At 53.2% G+C, this 23,337-nt stretch overlaps 1 protein-coding gene across 3 annotated transcripts in view; it reads right to left on the minus strand.

Moving 5' to 3' along the window:
* Positions 1 to 421: 421 nt before the first annotated feature.
* The window catches only part of shroom1 (shroom family member 1), a 31,643-nt gene continuing 8,727 nt past the window's right edge, over positions 422 to 23,337 (minus strand). Inside the window, exons 1-8 of one of the 3 annotated variants that reach the window (XM_064349875.1) lie at positions 12,997 to 13,332; positions 6,781 to 9,851; positions 6,210 to 6,244; positions 5,345 to 5,899; positions 4,336 to 4,911; positions 3,754 to 3,884; positions 2,542 to 2,810; positions 422 to 989 (exon numbers count right to left, since the gene is read on the minus strand). In XM_064349875.1, the coding sequence (XP_064205945.1) occupies positions 735 to 989; positions 2,542 to 2,810; positions 3,754 to 3,884; positions 4,336 to 4,911; positions 5,345 to 5,899; positions 6,210 to 6,244; positions 6,781 to 9,675 (4,716 nt within the window). In that variant the 5' untranslated portion in view covers positions 9,676 to 9,851; positions 12,997 to 13,332 and the 3' untranslated portion in view covers positions 422 to 734. Of the gene's footprint in view, positions 990 to 2,541; positions 2,811 to 3,753; positions 3,885 to 4,335; positions 4,912 to 5,344; positions 5,900 to 6,209; positions 6,245 to 6,780; positions 9,852 to 12,996; positions 13,333 to 23,337 lie in introns of those variants that run through there. The other 2 variants (XM_064349876.1, XM_064349874.1) reach the window with 2 other exon arrangements.

The following is a 23,337-nucleotide window of genomic DNA, read 5'->3' on the forward strand; positions in this document are numbered from 1 at the left end:
GATTATAAGGAAAGATAAGCTCCAGATGTGAAATGTAGTCAACGTGATCGCCGGACCACCTCTGCGGTCCAGCCCCTCCTTCGTCATTGCCTCCACCCTGCCCACATCTGCCGCCACCTGCTGTTCCCCATCACCGCCACCTGGCCCCACCCATCATCTGAGCCACATCACTTATCATATCTTCTGCATAAACTGGCTGACATGCTGGTCACCAGTCGGCACCCTGAGCCGACCAGAGGAGGATGGGTTTCCCCTTGAGCCTGGTTCCTTCAGGTTTCTCCCCATCTGCCACAGGAGTTTTTCCTTGCCACTGTTGCCTTAGGCTTGCTCCTGTGGGGGTTTAGGCTAGGGCTGTCTGTAAAGCGTATTGTGACAACTGTTGTAAAATACGCTATATAAATAAAATTTGATTGATTGATTGAAGAAGAAGATGAAGAAGAAGAGTCCGAGCGAAGGCCAGTGACTCAGGGTCACTTTGACCCTCCTGAGTGATGAAATCACCAGCCATGCATGTAGAACACGGACCGTAGAACTTAGAACGTAGAGCACGGAACGTAGAACGTCACCCTGGTGCATCTGTGCGCAGAAGTGCGTGTGTGAAGTCGTTGGACAGTCATGATGTCACCACCAGCAGAGGGCAGGTATCGGGTGGTATTCTGAGTGGGATGGGCATGGCTGGGGGGGTAGGGGAGGGTGGGGGGGGCAGGGGGAAAGGGGGCAGGGCTTAGACCGTTTTAGAGCGGGATGCTGTTTGACAGACACTCCAGCTGCTCCTCCCCCAGCCTCTGCCTCTCCTCCAGGTCCTTCTGGCGGATCAGGATGGCGGCCTTGGTCTGGACGAAGCGGCGGTAGTCCTGCAGCTGCTCCGGCGTCAGGTGCTTGGACAAGATGGCCGACACCACGCGCTCCCGCCGGTCCAGGTTGTCCTTCAGGTCTTTGGCGTCCTCTCTCTGCTTACACAGCAGGGCGTGCCGACTGTCCAGGGACTCCTGCAGAGGGAGGGGGGGGGGAGGGTTTGGGTGGGGGGGGGGGGAAGCGAATTTATATTAAAGCTCAAACGTGCTCAGATTGAATCTTCTAGTGTTATTTTCCTGGGTGCTGAATCCTTAGTTTAATGAACGCACGTTCCAGTAAGGACAGCACTCGCGGTCAGGTCTTTAAATTTTTATCAGCACAGACTGTAGAGCGAAGAGGGCTTGGCTGCTGAAACAAACCCGTCCCGATAAAATTTAAAGACCTGACTTCACGTGCAGTCCTTTCTACTGAAGTGGGGAAACAGCCTGTTTATTTCCAGGGAAATTTAAATTATACGTTGTACTTCCCACATTTATATACTCTGCACTTTGACACTCTTATCTTTGCAAATTAACATAGAGTTTGCATTTACTGTACTGTTGTAATGTATATTCTTATACATAATACCCAGTTATGCTGCTTGCTTTTAACTGAGGAAATTCATCTTAAATACTTTGCTTAAGGGTACAATGGGAGTCCCACACCTGTGATTCAACCTCCAAAATTTGGGCTACAGGCTCAGCTTATTGCTCACACCACGACACCCCAAGCTTGAATCCTGAATTTATAAGACAGGTGGTTCCAAAACTGTGGATTGGTACCCAATACTCAGTCAACAGAAGGGCTCAAATGTTTGAATTTTGTCCTTGAACATAAGCCAGGTTACATTTTTAATAAGGGTTGGGTTACAGTGAAGGCATTGTTAAGTGCTTATTAAAGAGACTCCATGAGTGAACTGAAGCTATGCGGTGTACCAGGCTGTGCCACCAGAGGGCAGTAGTGATACATGAAAAACCAGAGTCCTGTTTTGATGACTCACTGGAGGCAACAGTCCTGCTGATGACAGCAGAAAAAAAAGCAAATTTGGCAAGCGATACAATAACCTTAACTGGATATTTATAGATCCCAGTCGTATAAATAGCCTTCGCTTATCGATGAAACCAAATGCTGCAGCTTCGCCGCTTCTGTGTGGACCCGCGCCAATTCTCTGACATGAAAGCAAAAAAAAAAAACCCACAGAGCCAAACGTTTTAATTACAGCGGCAGAAAATGGTGCTGAACCAAGCGAAACGGGGAAGAGAAAAAAAACGCCCAAAATCACACAGGAGGAATTATCAGGTCCTGATCCGTCATCCCTCAGAGAACCCAGAGACTTACCCAGAATTCTCAGGGGCACAAAGCAGCCACAGGAATGCGGCGTGGGACAACATTGGGGAGGGATGGGGGGGTGGGAGTGTGGAGGTGGGTTAGGGTTAGGGTTGGGGGTGGAGCATGGCAGGGAGGGGGTAGTGGGGGGTGTGGAGTGGTGTGGGGAGGGGAGTGGGGGTGTGGAGTGTGGGGGAGGGAGTGGGGGGGGTGGAGTGTGGGAGGAGGGGTTAGGTTAGGTTAGGGTTGGGGGTGAGCATGGCGAGGGGGGTGGAGTTTGGAGGGGGGTTAGGATTATGGTTAGGGTTGGGGTTGGTGGGTGGAGCGTGGCGAGGGGGGGGGGGTGTTGGGGGTATGTGCCGGTGTGTTAAGGTGGCCCACCTTCTCCTCGGCGTCGGTGTCCTGGTCCACGGTGCTGAGCGCGTTCTGGACGCGGGCGAGGCGGGCCGACAGGCAGAGCAGCAGGCTGACCACGCGCTCCAGGTCGCCCACGAACAGCGCGTAGCGCTCGTGCTCCGCCGGGAGGCAGCCCCGACGCACCAGCGCGTCCACCGCCCCGCCCTGCAGCCCGTTCGCCCGCACCTCCTCCTGCAGCGCCTCCCTCTGCGCCTCCACCGCCCGCAGCCGGCCCGCGATGCTCGCCATCAGCTCTGCGGGACGCAGCACACGACAGTTACACAGCCACGGACCACTTACACACGTCGGACACACGCACCTTACACACAGCACACACACACGCTTACTCACTCTGCGCGGGACGGACAGACACACGGACACGTTTACACACAGCACACGGACACACTTACACACTGTGTGCGGGACACACGGACACACTTACACACAGCACACACACACGCTTACTCACTCTGCGCGGGACGGACAGACACACGGACACGTTTACACACAGCACACGGACACACTTACTCACTCTGCGCGGGACGGACGGACACACGGACACGCTTACACACAGCACACACACACACGCTTACACATTCTGCGCGGGACGGACGGACAGACAGACGGACACGCTTACACACAGCACACACACACACGCTTACACACTCTGCGCGGGACGGACGGACACACGGACACGCTTACACACGGCAGGCTGACCGCGGGGTAGCCTGGTGAAGCCGGGCCACCCAACACAAGCCTGCGCCTGTAACTGCCTTTTCAATTACAGTTAAACCGACCTGGAGTTTGAAAATGATTTGAAAAAAGAATTCTAACCGCTCTCTTCCCAAAACAGAATGCTGACCAAGGTTCATTTGTTTACCCTGGGCCGGGAAGATGAAAGCAAAATGGCTGCATCACTGCCCGTCAGTGTGTTTATTTTGTTCTGCCGATGCACACACGGAGAAGATGCCGGAAAGGCTGTATCGGTCTTCTCTGCTCCAGTACATCTTGTATTGTAAACAATGAAAACTACGCCTCAGGAACCCTTCGGTCTGATTCATCCATGGCTATTGGGCCGGTATATATAGGGCACTTTATTCATTTATTTGTTTATTTATTTTTTTAAATACTTCCTTGTGTTTAATAATTATGCAGTTGCAAAACTGCTCCTACTGGTAGAGCGGTGTGCAGTATTACTTACCTTCTTCTCTGTGACATCACTTTCCGTCTTGTCTGGAGTATGTTGCGTTTCCTGTTCTTGGACATCAGAACCTGAATTCTCACAGACAGGAGAGATGACTTTCTCTTCTTCTTCCTTTGTTTCTGACCTAAAACAAAAAGTATGGATGGACACTTCAGTACAGCTTCAGTATATATCATATTCAAGTCATGGCTTGGATTAACACTCAACCTTAATTCTTTCTAGAATTGGATAACAGCTGCATTCCACAGCAACTTACAATACAGTCCATTAAAGGCAGTGCTAATCATATAATCCAGTAGCGTGTGTGATAGCTAGCTGTTTCCACATGGTGCTTTATAAATTACATACAGACTATAGAGTAGTGGCAGGCTGCCCTGTTCCAGGAGATCTACCATCCTGTAGGTTTTCATTCCAACCCTAACAAGGCACACACCCCATTGAGCTGCTAGAGATCTTGTTGAGCTGCAAATGAGTAGAGTCGGGTGTGTCAAAATAGGGTTGAAATGGAAAGCTACAGGATGGCAGATCTCCAGGAACAGGGTTGGTTAGCGCTGTGATTGATCATAGCCAGTCACCTGTCCCCAGCCTGCTGGGTAATGTAGTTCTGTTCCTGCTTCCTCCTGTAGTGCTCCCCCATCAGCAGCGTGTCCTCCGACAGCAGCTGCTCCATCAGCATCACCGCCGTCTTCCGATTGGTCACCGGGTACAGGACGCGGGCCAGCGACTGGTCCTTCGCCACCACCTCCTCCACAAGCTCCTCCCACCGCCGCGCGTCCTCCGTCTCCGGTCCTGCCTCCGGCTCCGCCCCTTCCTGCTCGGCCCGCTGCCGTGGCTCTCCCGACGGGTCGCTCTCTGCGCTCCGGCTGGTCTCCACCACCTCGACCGCAGACGGCTCGGCGGCCTGGGAACCGCCTTCCGGCAGCGCGAGCGCGTGGCGGCTTGGAGCCTCTTTAATGACATCATCAGGAGGCAGAGAGGGTTGAGGAGGGGCGGAGCCTGTTTCCCGGGCGACGATCCACGAACTGGGGTCCGTTGTCACGCCGCGGCTCAAGGACACCTCCTGGGAGGAATCTGGCCCTGGGCTCCCGTCTTGATCTTCCGCTGAGGCGTCTGCCAGCAGGGGGCGCACTGGAGGGGCTGTCTTTACTCTGCTGAGGGGGACCCCAAAACAGGCAAGACAAAATTACTCTCCGGACAGAAAAGTCACGATACCAGTATAGAGCTAGCAATGTACTATGTTCTAGGCCAGGGCTGCCCAACCCCGTTTATGCAGATCAACTATCTTGCTAGTTTTCATTTCAACCCTACTTTGGCACACCTGACTACAAACTAACCCTTAAAATGATCTCTAGCTGTTGAATGGGGTGTGCCCTGGTAGGGTTTGAGTGGAAACCTACGGGACGGTAGATCTCCAGGAACAGGGTTGGGCAGCCTTGTTCTAAACCAAACCTTGTCTTTTACGAAGATGAGAGCATTAGGAAGCAATTAATGCCTACATTTTACAATGGAACCAGGTCGTTCGACCCACCTAGGTTTGTCATTGTCACTCAGCTCTTTTAAGTACCGACCGCTGGAGTAACTTACCTGGAACTAGCCCTGCTCCAGGGCGGGCTGGGCAAGGCAGGGGACTCCTGTTCAGGGGATCCACAGGTTTGAGTGGGCGGCGGAGGTGGCAGGGGGGTGTTCGGGTAGAAGACGCTCTTCCCCACACGTTCAGTTGTGAAGGGCACGCCGCTGGAGGAGGCAGACTGGGCCCTCCCCCGGGGAGAGGAGCCAGAGACCGGGGGGGTGGCTGGGGTGGGGGTTCCGGAGAGAGCCCTGTCCTCACTGTCACTCAGCTGGGGGGCGGAGTCCTGTTTGGGAAAGGGCCTCCTCTGGGAGCATCCCTGGGGCTTCTCCTGCGCTTCCGCGGGAAAGGGCGCGTCCCTATTCTCCCGGCCCCGCCTCGCCTGCTGGGCCCGGAGCTGGTCCAGCTCGTCCGAGCTCTTGCTCAGGACCGGAGGCCGGCTGGCCCGGGACACGCCCAGTTCCTCCATGGACTTGCCCCTGGGGGCCGACACCCGAACTCGCTGGACCTCCGAGACCGAGGCGGCCCGTGTTTTACTCGCTGGCACCTCCCCCTCCGCTTTCTTTGGAGAACTGACAGGAGAGGACACCAGAGACGTCACAGCTCAGCACTAACACGGCCTTACCAGCCACTGTCAACACCTCACTGCAACACCAAAGCGGTGAATTACAGCAAAACTGAACTAAACAAAAATTATACACGCAAACTGCAATATGACAGTATAAAACTAGTAAGTAGGCATATTAAGCATACATTTTGAATGTTGACATTGATTGATGGATGCTTTTGTCAAAAACAAAACAATGGCAGAAAAAAATATGATCAGGTAAGATGTATTTTATCCATTTTATCTAATTCTCCACCAGTGAGGAGCAAACTCACCTGGATTTCTGAAAAGCGCCCTCTGGTGACACAGTCTACAGGGAAAGAAACACAAAGACGTCACACGTGCTGATCCTGTGACATTGCAGAAGCTCATTTGAAAGCTCTGGGAACTGGAACATGTACACACACACACACGCACACACAAACATGCATGCATGCATATGCAGTTGCAAATCGTTCTTAGTGACTCCATCCCTGTGAGAGGTTTAATGTTTTTAATTCAGTTAGTCACCTCTGTCCATTGGCCGCACCAAACAGAAGCACTGGCTTAAGACAGCACCTGCATACACTTTCTGGGGGCCCAACAAAATCTTGCTCCAGCATACTTGCACGCAGAGGTGGGTAACCCGGCTTCAAAGAGTAAAAAGACTGACCATGTATTTGCTCCATCACCATGCACTAAACCAGCTGATTCTAATTAGCATAACTCTTCAGTATGATAGGAGAACTAATTATTGTAATCAGCTGGTTTAGTTCATGTTGGTGGAGCAAATACGTGGTCAGTCTTTTTACTCTTTGAAGCCGGGTTACCCACCTCTGCGTGCACGTGAGCCTTAGGGTAACGTACCTGAAAGGCGTGGGGCGTGGAGGTGGAGCGGGCCCGGAAGAACCCCGGCGGCTCGGGCTGGTCCAGCAGGTCCTCTGCCGAGGCCGATTTCCCTGGAGCCGAACCGGCGGACTCCATCCAGCTGGACTGGCGGGCGTGAGCGCTGGGATGACCGGAGACGAACTGGGAGTACCTGACCGAGCTGGACGAGGAGTCCAGGATGCGACCCGCGGACAGCGGCCTGAGCAGCTTCTTCCTGGGGCCCGCGTTTCCAGAGAGGGGCCTGGGACCCCAGTCTGTCGGCTTCCCGGGCGCGGAGTGCCCCTGGTCGGGGGTGAGCAGGGCCGGCTGCTGGGGCTCGGTGGTTCTGTGGCCTGTCTTGCGCTCCATGTAGGCCACCAGGGCCTTGTGCTGGATCTGCTTCAGGCTTGCCTTGAAGAGGCTGGAGGCCGAAAGGGCGCGGCCCCTGGTCTCGAGCACCTTCCTCTGGGCCGTCGCCATGCCATGCTCACTCAGGTCCTCCCCGGACAGCAGGCTCTCCCTCTCACTGCCCAGGGAGCGTTGCGCGGCGTGAGCGGGTCCATCGCCCAGCTGGTGAAGCTTCTCCGGCTCGGAGTAGCACAGCTTCTTTTGCTCAGGTGTCAGCCTCCTCCTGCCCCCTATTCGAGCCACCTGAGGCTGAGCGAGGTTCGGGGGCCTCCCATTCTCCTTCTCATTCTCCTTACCACTCTCCTTGGTGCACTCCTTGCCACTCTCTTTGAGGCTCTCCTTACTGCTTTCCTTGCCATTCTCCTTCTCCAGCTCCTTGATGCTCTCTTTGAAGCTCTCCATGCTGTTCTCCTTCTCCCTCTCTTTGATGCTCTCTTTGAAGCTCTCCATGCTGTCATCCTTCTCCCTCTCCTTACTGCTCTCTTTGAAGCTCTCCTTCATGTTATCCTTCTCCCTCTCCTTACTGCTCTCGTTGAAGCTCTCCTTCATGTTCTCCTTCTCCCTCTCCTTGCCTGGGACCTCAGGTCCCGAAGGCACAGAGCTCTTCGAAGCCAGCGAGGAGCACTGCAAGGAGGAGACAGGAGGAAGCACAGAGGGCCTCTTCTCAGGCCTCTGCCTGATCCTGTTGGGCCAGGAGAGCTGCAGGTCCTTCCTCTTGAAGGACGTTTCCCTGAGGACCTTGCTCTGGGCGTCCTTCAGCTTCTCCTTGTAGTACTTCTTGAAGGACTCGTCCAGGGTGTTGTAACAGTCGGCAGGCATCTCCACCCTATCCTGGCTCTGCTCGGTGGGTGTGGCCCTGTTTGAGGTCCTCTCCTCCCTGTGGGTGGGGCCTTCCTTGCTTTGCCCCCTCAGGGCCCCGCTGTTCCGCCGTGACTCCTTCGAATTCCCATTGGGGTCACTGTCGGTTTTGGGCCGGTGAGCCAAGGCCCCTCTGCTCTCGCCAGTCAGATGGTACAGGAGGGGCGTGGTTTCCTTGCTAATTTTTTCCTTAGCTACATCTTCAAAAAGCTGTCTCATCCCTTTCTTCCCTTGGTCAGCGTTCTTACCACTAGCCACTGGGTCCGGGCTCTGGGGCGGCAGAACGGCTTCCTCGGTGCTGGAGTTTGCTTGAGAGAGGCGGTCCTCGGGGCCGCAGTAGAAGATGTGATGGCTGCTGCTGTGGTGGCGGCGAGAACTGAGGCCGAGCTCCCTGCCCTGGATGTCCTGGCCTTGCTCGTCGAGGCCATCAAAGCTGTCGAGGCCCCGATCGTCGAGGCCCTGATCAGAAAGAGGCGAGGGGCCGTGTGGGTTGACACCACCGTGGATCTCTCTGTATTGGTTTCTTGCGCTGAGGGCCTGGTTTCGGATGTAGGCCGCCCGCTCACCTTGGGGGTCCTGGCTGCCCTGACGCCTGTGACGGATGATTCTGAGCAGCTCTTCCACTTTGCTGTGAGTCCTCTCCACCGGCCTGCGACGGTCCCCCTCCGAGCGCCGCTCCTCCTCCCCCTCCGCCACGCCGCCGAGCGTGCCTCCGAAACCGGGGTCGGGCGGCTTGCACACGCCCGTCACGAAATAGAACTGTCCCTTGTGCTGGATGTTGCCGTTGAGGACGGTCGGCGTCCAGGCCGGCGGTTTCTCGGCCGCACAGCCGAACTCCTGGGCCGAGTGCCGCCTGGGTCTCTGCGTCTCGGCGGGGTCGGCGCTGCCCGCAGTCTGCAGCTCGGGGCTTTCCTGCGGAACAAAGGCCGGAGGCGATCGGCTCACACTCGCCGGCTTCTGCGGCTCGGGCACCTGATCCGCCCCGTCTCGACTCACGGGGTCCCTCAGGCTGGGCTGCGAGACCCGACGCCCGTAGTCAAGGTCAGGCCTGGGACACGCTGCATCGGGACTGTCCGCCGGGGACCGGCGATGGGTCTTCTCCGCCAGCTGGCCCTCAGGATATGGATGGGCCCTGGAGTTCTCCAAGTTCCTTATTGTTATAAAACTGTCCAGCCGAGTGGGCGGCGGTGGTGGTGGCGGTGGCATGAACGGAGGTGGCGGCGGCAAGGGAGACTCCTGGTCGTAGCAGCGCCCACCCACGACGACGGAGCTGCGTTGATCGCACTGCTGGGAAATGGCCTCCATTGACCTGTAGAGCTTCTCCACGCTCTTGGGGTTGGAGTTGAGTTCGTTGGGATGGTAGACGGCCTTCACGTACTTCATGTCAGTGTACTGCAGGGAATGGGGGTTTGTCTCCTCCCTGCAGTACGGTATGAAGGGAGAGGAGTAGTCCGGAGCGTTTGAGCCCCCGGAAAAGGAGCTGTAGGCAGAATCCCCTTTCCCATGGTGGTGGGTGAACTGGTCAATGCTGCTAGTGGACTTAGCCGGAGAGAGTCTGCTCACCGGACAGCTCAGAGGATGCAGATCCAGGTTACTCACTCTCTCAAAGTGAAAGTTGAAGGAATCCATCGATGTGCCTAACACGGAAGTGGGGAATGAGGGTCGGGACGCACATCCGTCGAATGAGGACGTAGCACGTGGTTCCACTGTTCACTTTCCGGAAAGTTCAAGACATTCTTTTTTTTACTCCTTTTCTCTTCGGTCTTCAGGAAGTGGAAACCACAGCCATACGTCTGTACGGGACCCTAAGGGCAAGGACAAATATGTGCATTTCAGAACAGACAAATTCAGCATAGTGCCTGCAAACCAGTAGGACTGAAGCAAAATACTTGTGTAGATGCGAGGTAATTAAAGGGAGGTACCCAAAATCCTCCAGCCCCACCATAATGACCGCATTCCTCACAAATGAATCACAGATAGCTAATGAGGCGTGCTGTATCCATTCCTTCATCCACATAGCTGTGTTGACTGACAATAACATGTTTGTGTTATATTCTCAACGCGGCATGTCTACCGGGGGCCACGAAACTCGCTAGGCCTAACAGTAGATCAAAAGGAATGCAGTCGAGATGTTTATCTCCTCCCTCAATCAAACGTCTCCAAGGACTCTGATAATTCTCGACGCACGGGCAATTTATTGCATTCCACTTCTCAATCGGGGCGGGGCTTATCGAGCTGAAAGTATTTCCCGAAATCAAAGAGGTTTTCGAAGCACCGGTGCCACACGGTGCTTGGTGCTGGGCAAAGCTGAAAATACCGTCTGATCACTTCATCCTGGGATACCCCTTCGAGTCCCTCCATTTTCCTGCAGATTCACGTATAACTGTATATTGTTACGATCGACTCCTTTGACACTCAGAAAATGATGGCGAATATGTGTGTATGCTTTTAAAAATGTATGAGAGCTTAAGTTAAGCAGAGATTGGGAGAGAGCACAGAGTAGATAAAGCCCATAATTTTTCGAGGCGTCGCGGAGAAAAAAAAAAGTTAAAAAAAAAGAAATACCTTAAATACCATTGAAGACCAGGAAGAAATATTTTAGGATTAGTCGTGATTATCATTAACTGGATTAGAAACCAGGGACTGAAGGACTGAACGGCCGGGGAGTAAATGGACTGCATTTATATAGCGCTTTTATCCAAAGCGCTTTACAATTGATGGCTCTCATTCGCCAGAGCAGTTAGGGGTTAGGGGTTAGGTGTCTTGCTCAAGGACACTTCGACATGCCCAGGGCGGGGTTTGAACCGGCAACCCTCCGACTACCAGACAATCGGTCTTACCTCCTGAGCTATGTCACCCCTAACTGTTGTTTATACACATTCCTTAGACTGAAACAAACTACAGACATAAGGTCAGAACATTCATGGGAGGATTAACCTAAATGCTCTGGGTCACATTTTCAGCGTTAATCAGGGCGAAAATAAAATGACATGCATACCGTGCCATGCAGTGCAGCAACATTTCTTCTTTTTTTTTTTGTTGCATTATGCTAATTAGCTTCAAAGCGCTTTTAATTAAATCTTTAATCACATTTAAACCAAATTAGGCCTGTGTGGTGAGAGATGCACAAGATGACTCCTTCCTCCCCTTTGGTTAAAAGGGGCGAAGCAGCCATTGTTGCGGAAGCACCCTGGCTTCAGGGGGAACTAGGTTTATTGTCTGACGGCACTCCTAAACAATGAGACATGCAGGCTGCTGGTTGTTTATCCTCCATTACGGCTCTGTTGGGCCTGGCGGTTGCATACCTGACACACACTAACAAAGGTCACTGCGAGCCGCCTGGAAACATTGTAAGAAGGCAACACAGAATCAAGGCCCTCCTGCAGAGCGTACAACACAGAACCCACAGCTGAAATAATTTTGTTCCTCTTAGCAAGTTACTTAGTCTTGTACTGAGACTTAAAATATTTAAATATTAGCTTGTTAAAGTTACTTTTTTCTCAACAAGTGAAATTTTCTCACCCCATGGGCAAATCTTGAAATGAGTCTCACCTCATGGGCACCTTTTTTGTCTTATTTAGCAAAGAACGTCATTGAAACCAAAATTGAAAGACCAAAATAATTAAGATGGACTTATTTTTTTGGGGTTTTGGTAGTGTTGTTGTAAAAGCATGTTATTGGTTGCAAAAAAGTAAACATTCAATCGTGTACCATGGCAAAGTGTGTGTAGTAACCTCAAAATTATAACATTAAAAATGCTAAGACTACGCTGCGCAGAAACAACAAACGACCTAATGACGACTTCCGTTGCCAGGGCCTTTTCCCGCAACGCACAACAAATTTTTTCGCGGATCCCTCTCGCGGGACAGAGCGGATTAGGCCACAAAGCGGGGCTCGTTCGTTTCCCTCACGTGCCCCGCACCCTGCCGCACGGTGCGTACCCCTTTTTTTTCGGGATCCCCTCAGAGCCCAGCGGTGGAGAGGAGAGAAGCTGTGGTGCTCTAGGTGCGTTTGGGGGAGCAAAAAAAAAAATCATTCTGATGAATTCACAAGCACAATCGGGTCTGTTCAGCAGGGGGCTCTGCGTGTGTCACGTGGGGACTCGCGGGGCAGCATGTGAGGACGGAGGGGCCCCGGGGCTGCCCCTCCACAGCATGGCCCCGAACCCGGGGCCACTCAGGTGGAAGTGATAGGAAGGAATGTCTAGAGAAGCACAGCGAGAGACTGGAGGACGGACACACACACACACACACACACACACACTTACAGATACACACACACACACACACACAGTTACAGATACACACACACACACAATACAGGGACAAACAAGGAGAAACAGGGTGAAGTAACTATGCATACACACACACACAGTAGCAAATACACACACACAGAGTTACATACACACACACATACACAGTTACATACACACACACACACACACATACACAGTTACATACACACACAGTTACAGACAAACACACACACACATACAGTTGCATACATACACACACACACAGTTACAGACACTCATACACACACACAAACAAAAGACAGGCATGTATACATTCACACATACACAGAGCACACGTGCGCACACACTCTCACACACGCAAACAGGCTTATGTTTACTCATACACAAACACACAGACACACAAACAAACATGCATAAAGCAAAAGATGCATGAAGATAATGCCAAGCCCACTGAGGTCTAAAAATCTCACTGTGGTATGAATGAAAATCTTTCAGCGCCGTACACTGAAAAGTTTTCTTTCTGAAGAAACCAAAAGCTATGAAACCCCAGCAAACCTGACAGAAACACAAAAATGCAAACCTCTCCGTAAAAGAAATTAATCTTCGTATAAAAGAATGAAGTTCAACAGCACCGCTGAAAATGCCGTCCATTGTTTAAATTTAGCTCAAAGGCACAGGACTCCACGGCTGCTTACCTGGACTCGGGAAACATGTCATGCTACAGAAGTGCTATCGGTTTACTCCACAAAGTCAAGACGGAAAGAAAACAAACAAAAAAAAAAAAACACAGCACCCAAACCACATTCTTCACTTTCTACGTATCGGGAGGGAGAGAAAGCAATAAAAGAAAAGGGAAAGGCCTTTATTTAACACTGATTTAATGCACCGGAGACAGAGCTGTTCATAGGAATAAATGGAGAGAGAGGGGGGGCATAGAGTGAGAGACAGAGAGAGAGAGAGAGAGAGAGAGGGAGAAAGTGAGGTGAGAGAGATAGAGCAAAAGAGAGAGGAAGAGAGAGAGATGAGCTTCGGAGGGGTGGAGAGCAAAAGAGAGGGAAGGTTAGAAGAGAGAGACAGAGCTAAGAGAAATGAGAGAGAGAGGGGGAGAGGGAGGAGGAGAGAGAGAGAGGAGGAAGAGGTGGAGATGAGAGAGAGAGAAGAGAGAGAGGGGAGAGCTGGAGAAGAGAGGGGAGGAGAGACAGAGAGAAAGAGACAGTGAGCAAGAGAGAGAGAGAGAGAGAGAGAGAAAGAGAGAAAGCTTGGGAGAGAAGAGCGCACTGTTGCACATCCGCCTGGAGGACACACAAAGAGGGCAGCAGAAGGCTCATTTCAGAGCGGGACAAAAAGATCTGCATTCCTGCGGGCTTCAAAGAGGGCCGGGAAGGACGGGTGGAGGGACGGGCGGAGGGACGGGCGATGGGCCGGGTCTCATTCACGCAGGGCTCCTCTGTGCATGGAGCCTGGCCAAAAATGGGGAAGGGGGTGCTTTCACCTCCCCCCGACCCCCCAACTCAAAACACACCAAGCACACGGAGCCCCCATTTAAGATCCCCGGAGCCCCCCTCTTTTACTACTCTAAACCTGCCCCCCCCCCCCGCCGCCCCACTACAGTATTTCCAACACGCTGAGCCATGGGACCATGGGAACCCCCTTCCGAATTCTACAGGGGGTCGTGCCGAGGTCCACGACTTTCACCGGAACTGTAAGGGGGGTCGCAGAGGGGCGAGAGTTCCTCCATCGCTCTCCTTCCTCCTCGGGACAATAAAATCGAAGGGCTGTTTGTTTACAGCAGGGGTCCCCGGTCTTATCCGAAAAAGGGCCGGTGTGGGTGCAGGTTTCTGTTTCAGCCCAACTCCGTGACACTTGATTATACTTGTCAAGGCCTTATTACACAAGGTCTTAATTGAAGACCAGGATTAGTTAATTAATTTGATCAATTATAGCAGTGCCGGGCTACAACAAAAAACCTGCACCCACACCGACCCTTTACGATTAAAATTGGACACCCCTGGTTTTTAACACGTTCCTTTTTAAGGTCGCTTCAGCCACTTTGTCACCATTCACTTTCCAGAGAAGGAGGTTCGAGCTTCTCTGCGTTTCAGACGTCACCAGATACCACGGTAACTCAGGTGTCCCTTACGTTTCAGTTCAGGTATGCATGGCAGGTCCCCCTCTTTGTAATGGCCTCCGATACGTTTCAGAACAAGGCGCTTCGCCGACGCTCGCAAAACGCCCAGGGGCTCCACCCCAAAATCCGCGGAAGGCGCAGAACGCCCCGCCCGTAGGGTGTGGCCTGTGCGTTCTGTTTTTCCGAGACACGCTCTGTCCCGGTTCAGACTAGGGTCACGTTTCGGCTGTCTGTCTGAAGGTGCAACGCCCTCCTGTCATCCACACCTGTGACTGCTAGCGAATGACAGGAGCGCTATTCTTACCCCACGCCGCGTCGACACACTCACTGCTGAGCGACAGAGTGGTTTAGGGGGTCTATTCTTACCCCACACTGCGTCGACACACTCAATGCTGAACACCTGAACGGTTTAGGGGCGCTGTTCTTACCCTCCGCTGCATCGACACACTCACTGCTTCAACAGGCTGAAAGAAATATCTACGCCATGTTTCTGTTGACCCACCTTCGCAGATTCCAAGGATCTGGTTCCAGCCGTCACCGTAAAACAAACTGAACACCTGTCACCCTGAAGCGCGTCACACACCTGCTCAGTGACGCCCTTTCTCGAGTCCAGGTGACATTTGTGATTCTTAATGGCGACGCCCCTTGCAGTGGGGCTTCTAAAACCCCTGATGTCGGGGGGGGGGGGTAATACCATTGGGCTGTGGGGCGCCCAAAACGTTCTCTGCATGGCAACAGGATTCACCATGGGGCTGTCGCGTCCAATAGCGGACAAGCCCTCCGGAGAGAGAGGGAGAGAGAGAGAGAGAGACAGAGAGGGAGAGAGAGAGAGAGAGAGAGGGAGAGAGAGAGGAGAGAGAGAGAGAGAGAGAGAGAGAGGAGAGAGAGGGAGATAGAGAGAGAGGGAGAGAGGAAGAGAGATAGAGAGAGAGAGACAGAGGGAGAGAGAGAAAGAAGAGAGAGAGGGAGAGGAATGTCATTGTTTAAAAAGCCCGAAGGTGCTGGGGTTTGCCGGTAAGGAGCTTTTCCGTCACAAGACGGGGAGGGAGGAATTCCGCGAGCGCGGCCGCCTCCCCTAAACTCGCCAGGAGACTCGGACCGCCGGGAGCGGGGCAGCTCGGCGCGGCGGCTAAAATTCCGCTGATGTCATCACAGCGGCTTGAAGCGCATTACCGCCAGGCCCCGGAGACGCGCCGAGGCGACGAGGGCGACGCGAACGACGAGGACGACGCCGCTCCATACGCCGTTCGGATAAACGGATTTGGCGTGGCGCGGCCATCCAGCTACGCCAAACACCCGCGGCCGATTCTGAAAGGCACCCAGGTCCGAGGAAAGGTGAAAAAGGTGATCGATAAACGCAGCCTTACAGGGTCAGACTCAGCACAAGGCCTCAGCACAAGGCCTCAGCACAAGGACTCAGCACAAGGCCTGGCGTAGAGAACATAAGTCAGGGGGATTCTGGTGACTGTGAGTGCAACCCTGATAATGCCGATTACGCTAATATTATCCTCCTGGAATAAGACTGACCCAGCCCCCAGCCCCCAGCCCCCAGCCCCCAGCCCCCAGCCCCCAGCCCCCAGCCCCCAGCCCCCAGCCCCCAGTCCACAGTCCCCAGCCCCCAGCCCCCAGCCCCAGCCCCCAGTCCACAGCCCCAGCCCCAGCCCCCAGCCCCAGCCGGCCCAACCACAGCCCCCCCCCCCGGGACCCCAGTCCCCGCCCCAGTCCCAGACCCCCAGCCGCCAAGCCCCCAGCCCGAGCCCCCAGTCCCAGCCACAGTCCCCAGCCCCAGTCCCTGCCCCCAAAAGCCCCATTCCCCAGCCCCAGTCCCCAGCCCCCAGCCCCCAGCCCCCAGCCCCCAGCCCCAGCCCCCGGCCCCGGCCCGGCCCCGGCCCCAGCCCCGCCCCCGGCCCCCGGCCCCCGGCCCCGGTCCCCAGCCCCCAGCCCAGCCCCCAGCCCCCAGCCCCCAGCCCCCAGCCCCAGCCCCCAGTCCCCAGCCCCCAGCCCCCAGTCCCCCAGCCCCCAGTCCCCAGCCCCCAGCCCCCAGCCCCCAGCCCCCAGTCCCGCGCACGTTCCATTTCTCACCCAGTTCAGAGAACGCCTGAGAGTCAAATTAAAGTCAGGAGGTTTTTATGGTACGGGCCTGAGTCTCTCACCCACACACAAACACACACACACACACACACAAATATACACACACACACAGGCCCACATACACACACACACACACATACCCAAACCCAAACCCACAAACACACACACACACACACAGGCCCACATACACACACACACACACACACACATACCCAAACCCGGACCCACAAAACACACACACGCACATATACACACACACGCAGGCCCATATATACACACACACACACACACACACACGCACAGGACCACAAACACACACACACACACACATATACACACACACGCAGGCACGCACACGCACGCAGGGCCACACACACGCAGACAGACAAACACACACACAGCACGTTCTACCCTACATTCTCCCCTCTACTAGGATATAAATCCATTAAATTCTAATGTATCAACCAACAGATCCACCCCAATGTCACTCGAGGCAACCTGAATTAAAACAGTCAGAAACAAATAATCACATTCAAGCTTTGGTTTGTGGTCATTAAAATGATTAAATATCTAACTGCTCACCACCCTGCAGGGAGAGTGACATTTATTATCAGAATGTGTGAACTGTGAGAATGGTGCGTGCTGATTTATCTGGCCCTGCAGTCATTTGGGGGTGAAAACACATCTTAGCAGATGCATCGATGACCCTGGAATGAGGCATCGCACCACCAGCCAACCCATCTGTCCACAGAAACCACAAACAATCTGCACAGACACCCGGTCCCCATAACGATGGTAGCGAACCTGTTCTCCCGGGACGGAAGCCCACTGCTGGGGATTAATGAGCAGCATTAATAAGGCTTCTTCCAGAACAAAGGTACACCATTACCACACAAAAAACAGCCTACACATCTGCTAGCTTTTCACAGAGTCAATTTAACATCGGAGCCTTATGGTGCCATTTTAAACAACGGTACATAGAATCAACTGCACCATCTTTAAATACTATCAAAAGCGAGGATTAAAAAAAGATACTCCGCGCAGCTCTGTTTCAGACAATACCCCAAAACCTCTGCTTCAGTCACGACTCTCATAAAGCACATCCAGAAAGACAGTGAGAGAAAGAGAGAGCGAGAACAAGAGAGAGAAAGGGAGGGAGGAGAGAGAAATGGAGACAGAAAGAGGGTGCAGAAAGAGCGATAGAGAGAGAGAGAGGGAGGAGAGAAAGCGAGTGAGAGGGGCGAGGGGAGGGGGCGAGGGGGGGGGGAGAAGAGAAAGCGAGAGGGACACACACACTCACACGCGCAGCGCGAACACAAAGGGAGGCGTGAGGGAGCCCTTTTGAGAGCGGGCCGGAGGTCCGCGGTGTGGAATGTGGACTCTGGCATGTTTACAGCACACAGGCCGAGGAGCCGACCCCGGCATTCCACAGGAGGAGGAGGCGCCGCCCCCGCCGGAGTCCGGCCGGGCCTTTTCGGACCGCCGCGGAGAAAAAAAACCCCCCCAAAAAAAACAGCTTTTTTTTTTGGAAAAGGTAGCGTCGGTCAGCGAGGGAGATGGATTAAAAAATGAGAGAAAATCTAAAAAAGAAGTGGAATCCCAAATGTCGCCGTGGTGGTCAGCGGCTGGTTCCTCTTATTGTCCCCCCCCTCACCCACCCACCCCCCCGACATTACGTCGCTGTAATGCGCCCCTAAGCCCATGCAGGGCCAGTGTGTCCCTCCCTCCCCCTGCCAGTAAAATCAGCAGGCCCATTAGCTGAGCAAACTCTGCATGTAATGGCATCAGTCTCAAGCAAATGTTTAACTTGTTCAGGACACCGAAACCTCTGTGCAATAAAACAACAAAAAAAAAACAGCATAATAAAACATTTTAAAAAACTACCGCGGTGTTAAGCATTTACACACCTGGCAAAGCTGAGCTGGGTAAAACATTAACTCGCAAGGCCTAATGTTCCAGAACTGTAACGCCAGTCAATAAAAAAAAGTCTTCAAGAGATTATTCATTATATATATATATATATATATATCCGCAGATAACTGTACTTGGGATATTTTTACATGATATTATGGGCCAAACAGTAAATACATAATGTAATCAATCAAGAAGTAAAGTGGCGTATCGAGTTTGCCCAGCTAGGCCCTGAGACCGGAGAGATTAGCGGAAAGAGCGAGCTGTTGCTCCCAGAGTGAGAGGCTCAAAGGGCAGGGCTGCTTATGGGCTTCTACCACAAGCTTCTGAACCAGAACCAGAACAATCCCAGAACCCCCCACTTCAGTACAGTAAAAATCAGTACCCCAAAAAATCTTGAGTCAGTCTTATATTTAGACTTGAAATCTTATTTCTATTACTTGAGTCCGAGTGATTCCAAGCTGCCCAACCAATAAAGTGGGTCGGTCACAGGAGAAATAACCCCCCCCCCACCCATTCCCCAGCCTTTGCTCCTCCCCGTTTCTGTGGAGGGACGAGCCATAGTTTAGGGAGGGTCAGCTAACTCCAGCCAATGGGAGACCCTACAAAGGAAACATCGACCTGAGGGCCAGCCTGTAACCAACCTGCATCACCGCACGTTCTCTACGCACGCATTCCCAAGGTAAAGCACACACCTGATATAATGATGGCATGATCAGGACCACACCCACTGTACAGTGCCGTCACCTGACTCCTTACTCAACACGAGTGGAATGCAGTAATGAAAGAGCTCGTGGGACGTGGAGAAGAAGAAAAAAAAGATTCAAATACGAGAGGCAGAGGGGAACAAACTGACCCACTTCCTGATACCTGAGACCTCAGGGAGTCCCCTACCCCCAACCCCTGCCCCCAGCCCCCTCCCCCCCTTCAGGGACCCAGAGCACTCTGTCCTGGTTACGTAAACCTGGATGCATCCATGGTGACCGCTAAAAACCCGCCATCAAGCTGCCCCCCCCAGCGAACCGAAACAACCCCCACCTAACAGCCGTTCAGGAGGCGGGAACCGAGCCCGTCCTTCGGGACCCGGGTCCCGGCTGACTCCTGCGGACCACGTCTCAAACGTCGACACCCGTTTCGTCTCAAGTGCGCACCAGGGGACACCAGGGGGTGTTACCTAAGACACTGAAAACTACGAACGACTCCCAGCAGGACTGTGTGACGACTTTGACTGCAGGACTGAAACTACAACTCCCAGCAGGACTGTGGCACTCTGACTGCCGGGCTGAAACTACAACTCCCAGCATGACTGTGTGACTCTGTGACAGCAGTGGTTGAATACAGTTGCACAATCCTCATGAGTGAAAATGGCAGCAGCAGCATCGTAAACATGTAATTTACGGCACACCCCCCATACAGCGCTGCTCTTCCAGTGTGGTCACATGCCGTACAGTCCGCTATCAAACCCTAAAACTGCCGGTGGTGACTGTGGCCATCGGCCCCAAAGGGCAGCGCAGTATCAACTACCCCCCGCGGTATCCAGCACAGGGTAGGTGTGGGTATGCGGGTTTCTGTTTTAGCCCAGCACTGATACACCTGAGTCCTCTCATCAAAGTGTTGATTGAAGACCACGATTAGTCGATTAGTGGAATCAAGTGTTGTGAGTGGACACCCCTCAGTGACATCATCGCCAAACATTTCGCCTGGCAGAGTTTCTTCGGTCTCAGCCCAAGAGTGATGCCTCTGGTTTAGCCTATGTAATCAGTGTGCACGTTTGTTTTTTTTTTAAATGAATGTTTAACTCCACTGGAGATTTAGTGAACTTTCAAACCGGTGAGGCATTAGCTAATGCCATTATGAGGAATGTGCAGATTTCCCCAGAAGCTCAAATTCCCGCTGATAACAGGCTCTTTGGACCTCAGGTTCAGGGGCTGGGTGGAAGGCAAAGTTTGGATTCCTCGTGTTTTCCAGGAACCCCCATCCAGCCCGGTTCCAGGGCGCTTATCTCCCTCTGGCTATTCTTAGACGCGCGATTAGCATCGAACCCGCTTGGCAGAGACGCGGGGAGAAAATTACAGGGGGCCGCCGCGCGAGCGAGACGCGAGGACAAGGGGAACGATCGCTCGCGACGCCGCGATCGCGACAAGCCCCGCCCCTCGCTTCGCCTCTCCGCCCACAGGCTTTCAAGTAAATGATTGGTTCGGCCTGATCCGCAGGGCGGAATTCTGCGCTTATATAAACCTGCTGGGAAATACAGCGTGTCCTCGAAGCAGATGGGTGCAATCACCACAGGGGACAAATCCACCTCCCGCCCCCCATCCCCCCCCCCACCAAAAAAAACCTCTTGATTGAGCCAAGCGGTCTCCACCTCCCCCTGCATTCCAGAGAGAAACGTCTTTTTACCCCCTAAAAAAAACCTCTTGATTGAGCCAAGCTGGTCTTGTGGGCCCCCCTGCACTGTTCCGGGGAGAAACAGCAGTCTTTTTTACGAACCACCCCCTCCCCCACCCCCAAATAAAACCTCTTGATTGAGCCAAGCTGGTCCTCCAGACGCTCCCCCCTGTGATGTTCCAGGGATACAGCCGTCTTTTTTGGGTTTTTTTGTTTTTTTATTTGTTTGTTTTTTGGTGAAGCTCTTTATACTCGTTTCTGCCCCCCAGGCGCTGGTGCTCATACACACGCGCTGGAATGTGAAAGATAAGCCGCCGCAGGTGGAAAGCACACACAAGGCCGAGCTGTACGCAGCGCATTATGTCTTATCGCCAACCAATCAGAGCTCTTATCTCCGCCGTGAGATCAGAGAAAACAAATATTAGCTCCGCGTCCCGAACGCTCCCGGCCCCGCCCGGAGGTGGAAGAGGGCGCAGCTGCGTGAGAACGGGGAAAACGAGGAGGGGGGGGGGGGGGGGGGGGAGAGCGGGAACAGGGAACGGCCGAGGGCGTTCCGGACCTCTCCGTCCGGCGGTCCTCGCACACCTGGGAATAATCGGGAAGAGGGCACGGCCGGAGCGTTTCAGACATGTCCGTTCAGCAGCCCTACACACACGTCTCCTGCACAGTGACCGCAAACTTCACTCGGTTTCAAAATGACGTAGACTCAGTCAGGTGGTCCCAAACATTGTATGTCCAGGCACATTTCAGATGGCCCATGACATAACATAACCTAACATACCGTAATGACGAGAACAGGCCATTCGGCCCAACAACGCTCGCCATTTTCCGGACTAATACAGCGCTGTGATTGGTCGGCAGCAAACTGTCATCATGACTAAGGCCGGTCCATAAATAACACAGGGAAACGTTATCTGGGGGAGTGGGCCTCTAATAATGCCGCAGTTCACATACTCACTTTACTCTTTTATAAGGAGGGCAAATTATGTGCTCATTCAGGTCCCTCTGTCAAGGGACCCACCCCTGTACGAAACCACACCCCCACCCTAATTCTCCCCTCCCTCCCCCCTCACCCACCCATTCATCCAAACGCCTCCACAACCTTCTCAGCATTCTCACAAATCCTCTCGAATTTCATCACAATGACTAAAAACAACCCTCTCGCCCTATAAAACCAAACGCATCGCTAAACGCCGCCCTCTCGCGTTTCATCGAAATGGCGGAAAAACAACACGCTTGTCCTTAATCCGAATTCATCGCTGAACGAAACCCTCTCGCATTTCAGGGAAACTACTAAAAACAACCCTAATCTGAATACCTCGCTAGGCCAAAGGCACTCTCTCACCGAACCAATCACAACCCACTGACCTATATTCTAAATCCGTATTTTCACAAACGTCTGAAAAATAAAGGACAGCGCATAAGAACACGGGCTTCGCGTACACACACTCAAACAATGAAATGGAAATAATAAACCATTCTTTTTTTCTTTTTTTTTCATTTCGGGCGAAATGAAAACTAGAACACAAATAACTGAGTCATTGTTTTTGCAATGCGACCCCTTTTCATTGGTGAGGAAATGTTGCACAGAGGCAGAGGTGCTATAAGCTTTTAAGGGGCCCTAAACAAAATTTTATTTGGGTCCTTTTCCCTTTTCTTTCAGGGATGGTGGTGGGGGTGAGGGGTGGGGGGTCACGTGAGCATGGACCCCCCTGTATGCACATGCCTGCATGGTGGGGCAGTACAGCTGGACATCTGCTGAAGCTGCTCAAGGTCAATCAAGGGCTCGCGTCCCCACCCCGGGATTCAAACCAAACAAACACCTTCTGGAAACGGGCCCAAGCCAAACTGCCTCCTCATCCTGGCCGCAGAACCACAAAGTGCACAGAGCCCAGTTCCAGAGCAACGATGCCCAATTTCTGCCAAGGGCCTGGGAATTAATCAGCCCCCCCCCCCCCCCCCCGCACTCCCCGGTGCCAGGAGTGCACAATGAGCCGATCCGCTTCGGGATTTCCTGCCAACTTCAGCTCTTAATTATTTAATTAGCTCAATCACATCCTGACCTGACAATCGTATCAGCACCAGCTACAGCCACAGGCTGCAAGAGTATCCTAAAGATTCTAACTGTGCTCAGGTAGGCTACAGGAGTGAACCAGCGTAGTTCATAGAGCTGTTTATAGAGCAGTCAGAAAACTAAAACTGGCTGGAACAAACACCAGCACGCAGACCTACCCTCCAGAGTTGTGCACCCCTGTCCCACGCAGTTTTCGTGTTGATTTAGTTCCCATTCATCCTCAAGCACATCCCTTTCCTCTTTATTCCCCATTCACTGCCCAAAAGACTCTATCACCCCCCCCCCCCGCCCATTCAGCTGACTGCACCCCTCTCCCCAACACACCCTATTAATTTAGACGCGTATGACAACTCGAGTGGGGACCACACAGGCGATCCCGGCCCCCTTTCACCAGTAACTGACCTCCCGAGAACTCCCACGTTCTTCCTCGATCGAGTTAGCGGC

The sequence above is a fragment of the Anguilla rostrata genome, chromosome 9 (genome assembly GCF_018555375.3).
Source record: "Anguilla rostrata isolate EN2019 chromosome 9, ASM1855537v3, whole genome shotgun sequence".
NCBI lineage: Eukaryota > Metazoa > Chordata > Actinopteri > Anguilliformes > Anguillidae > Anguilla > Anguilla rostrata.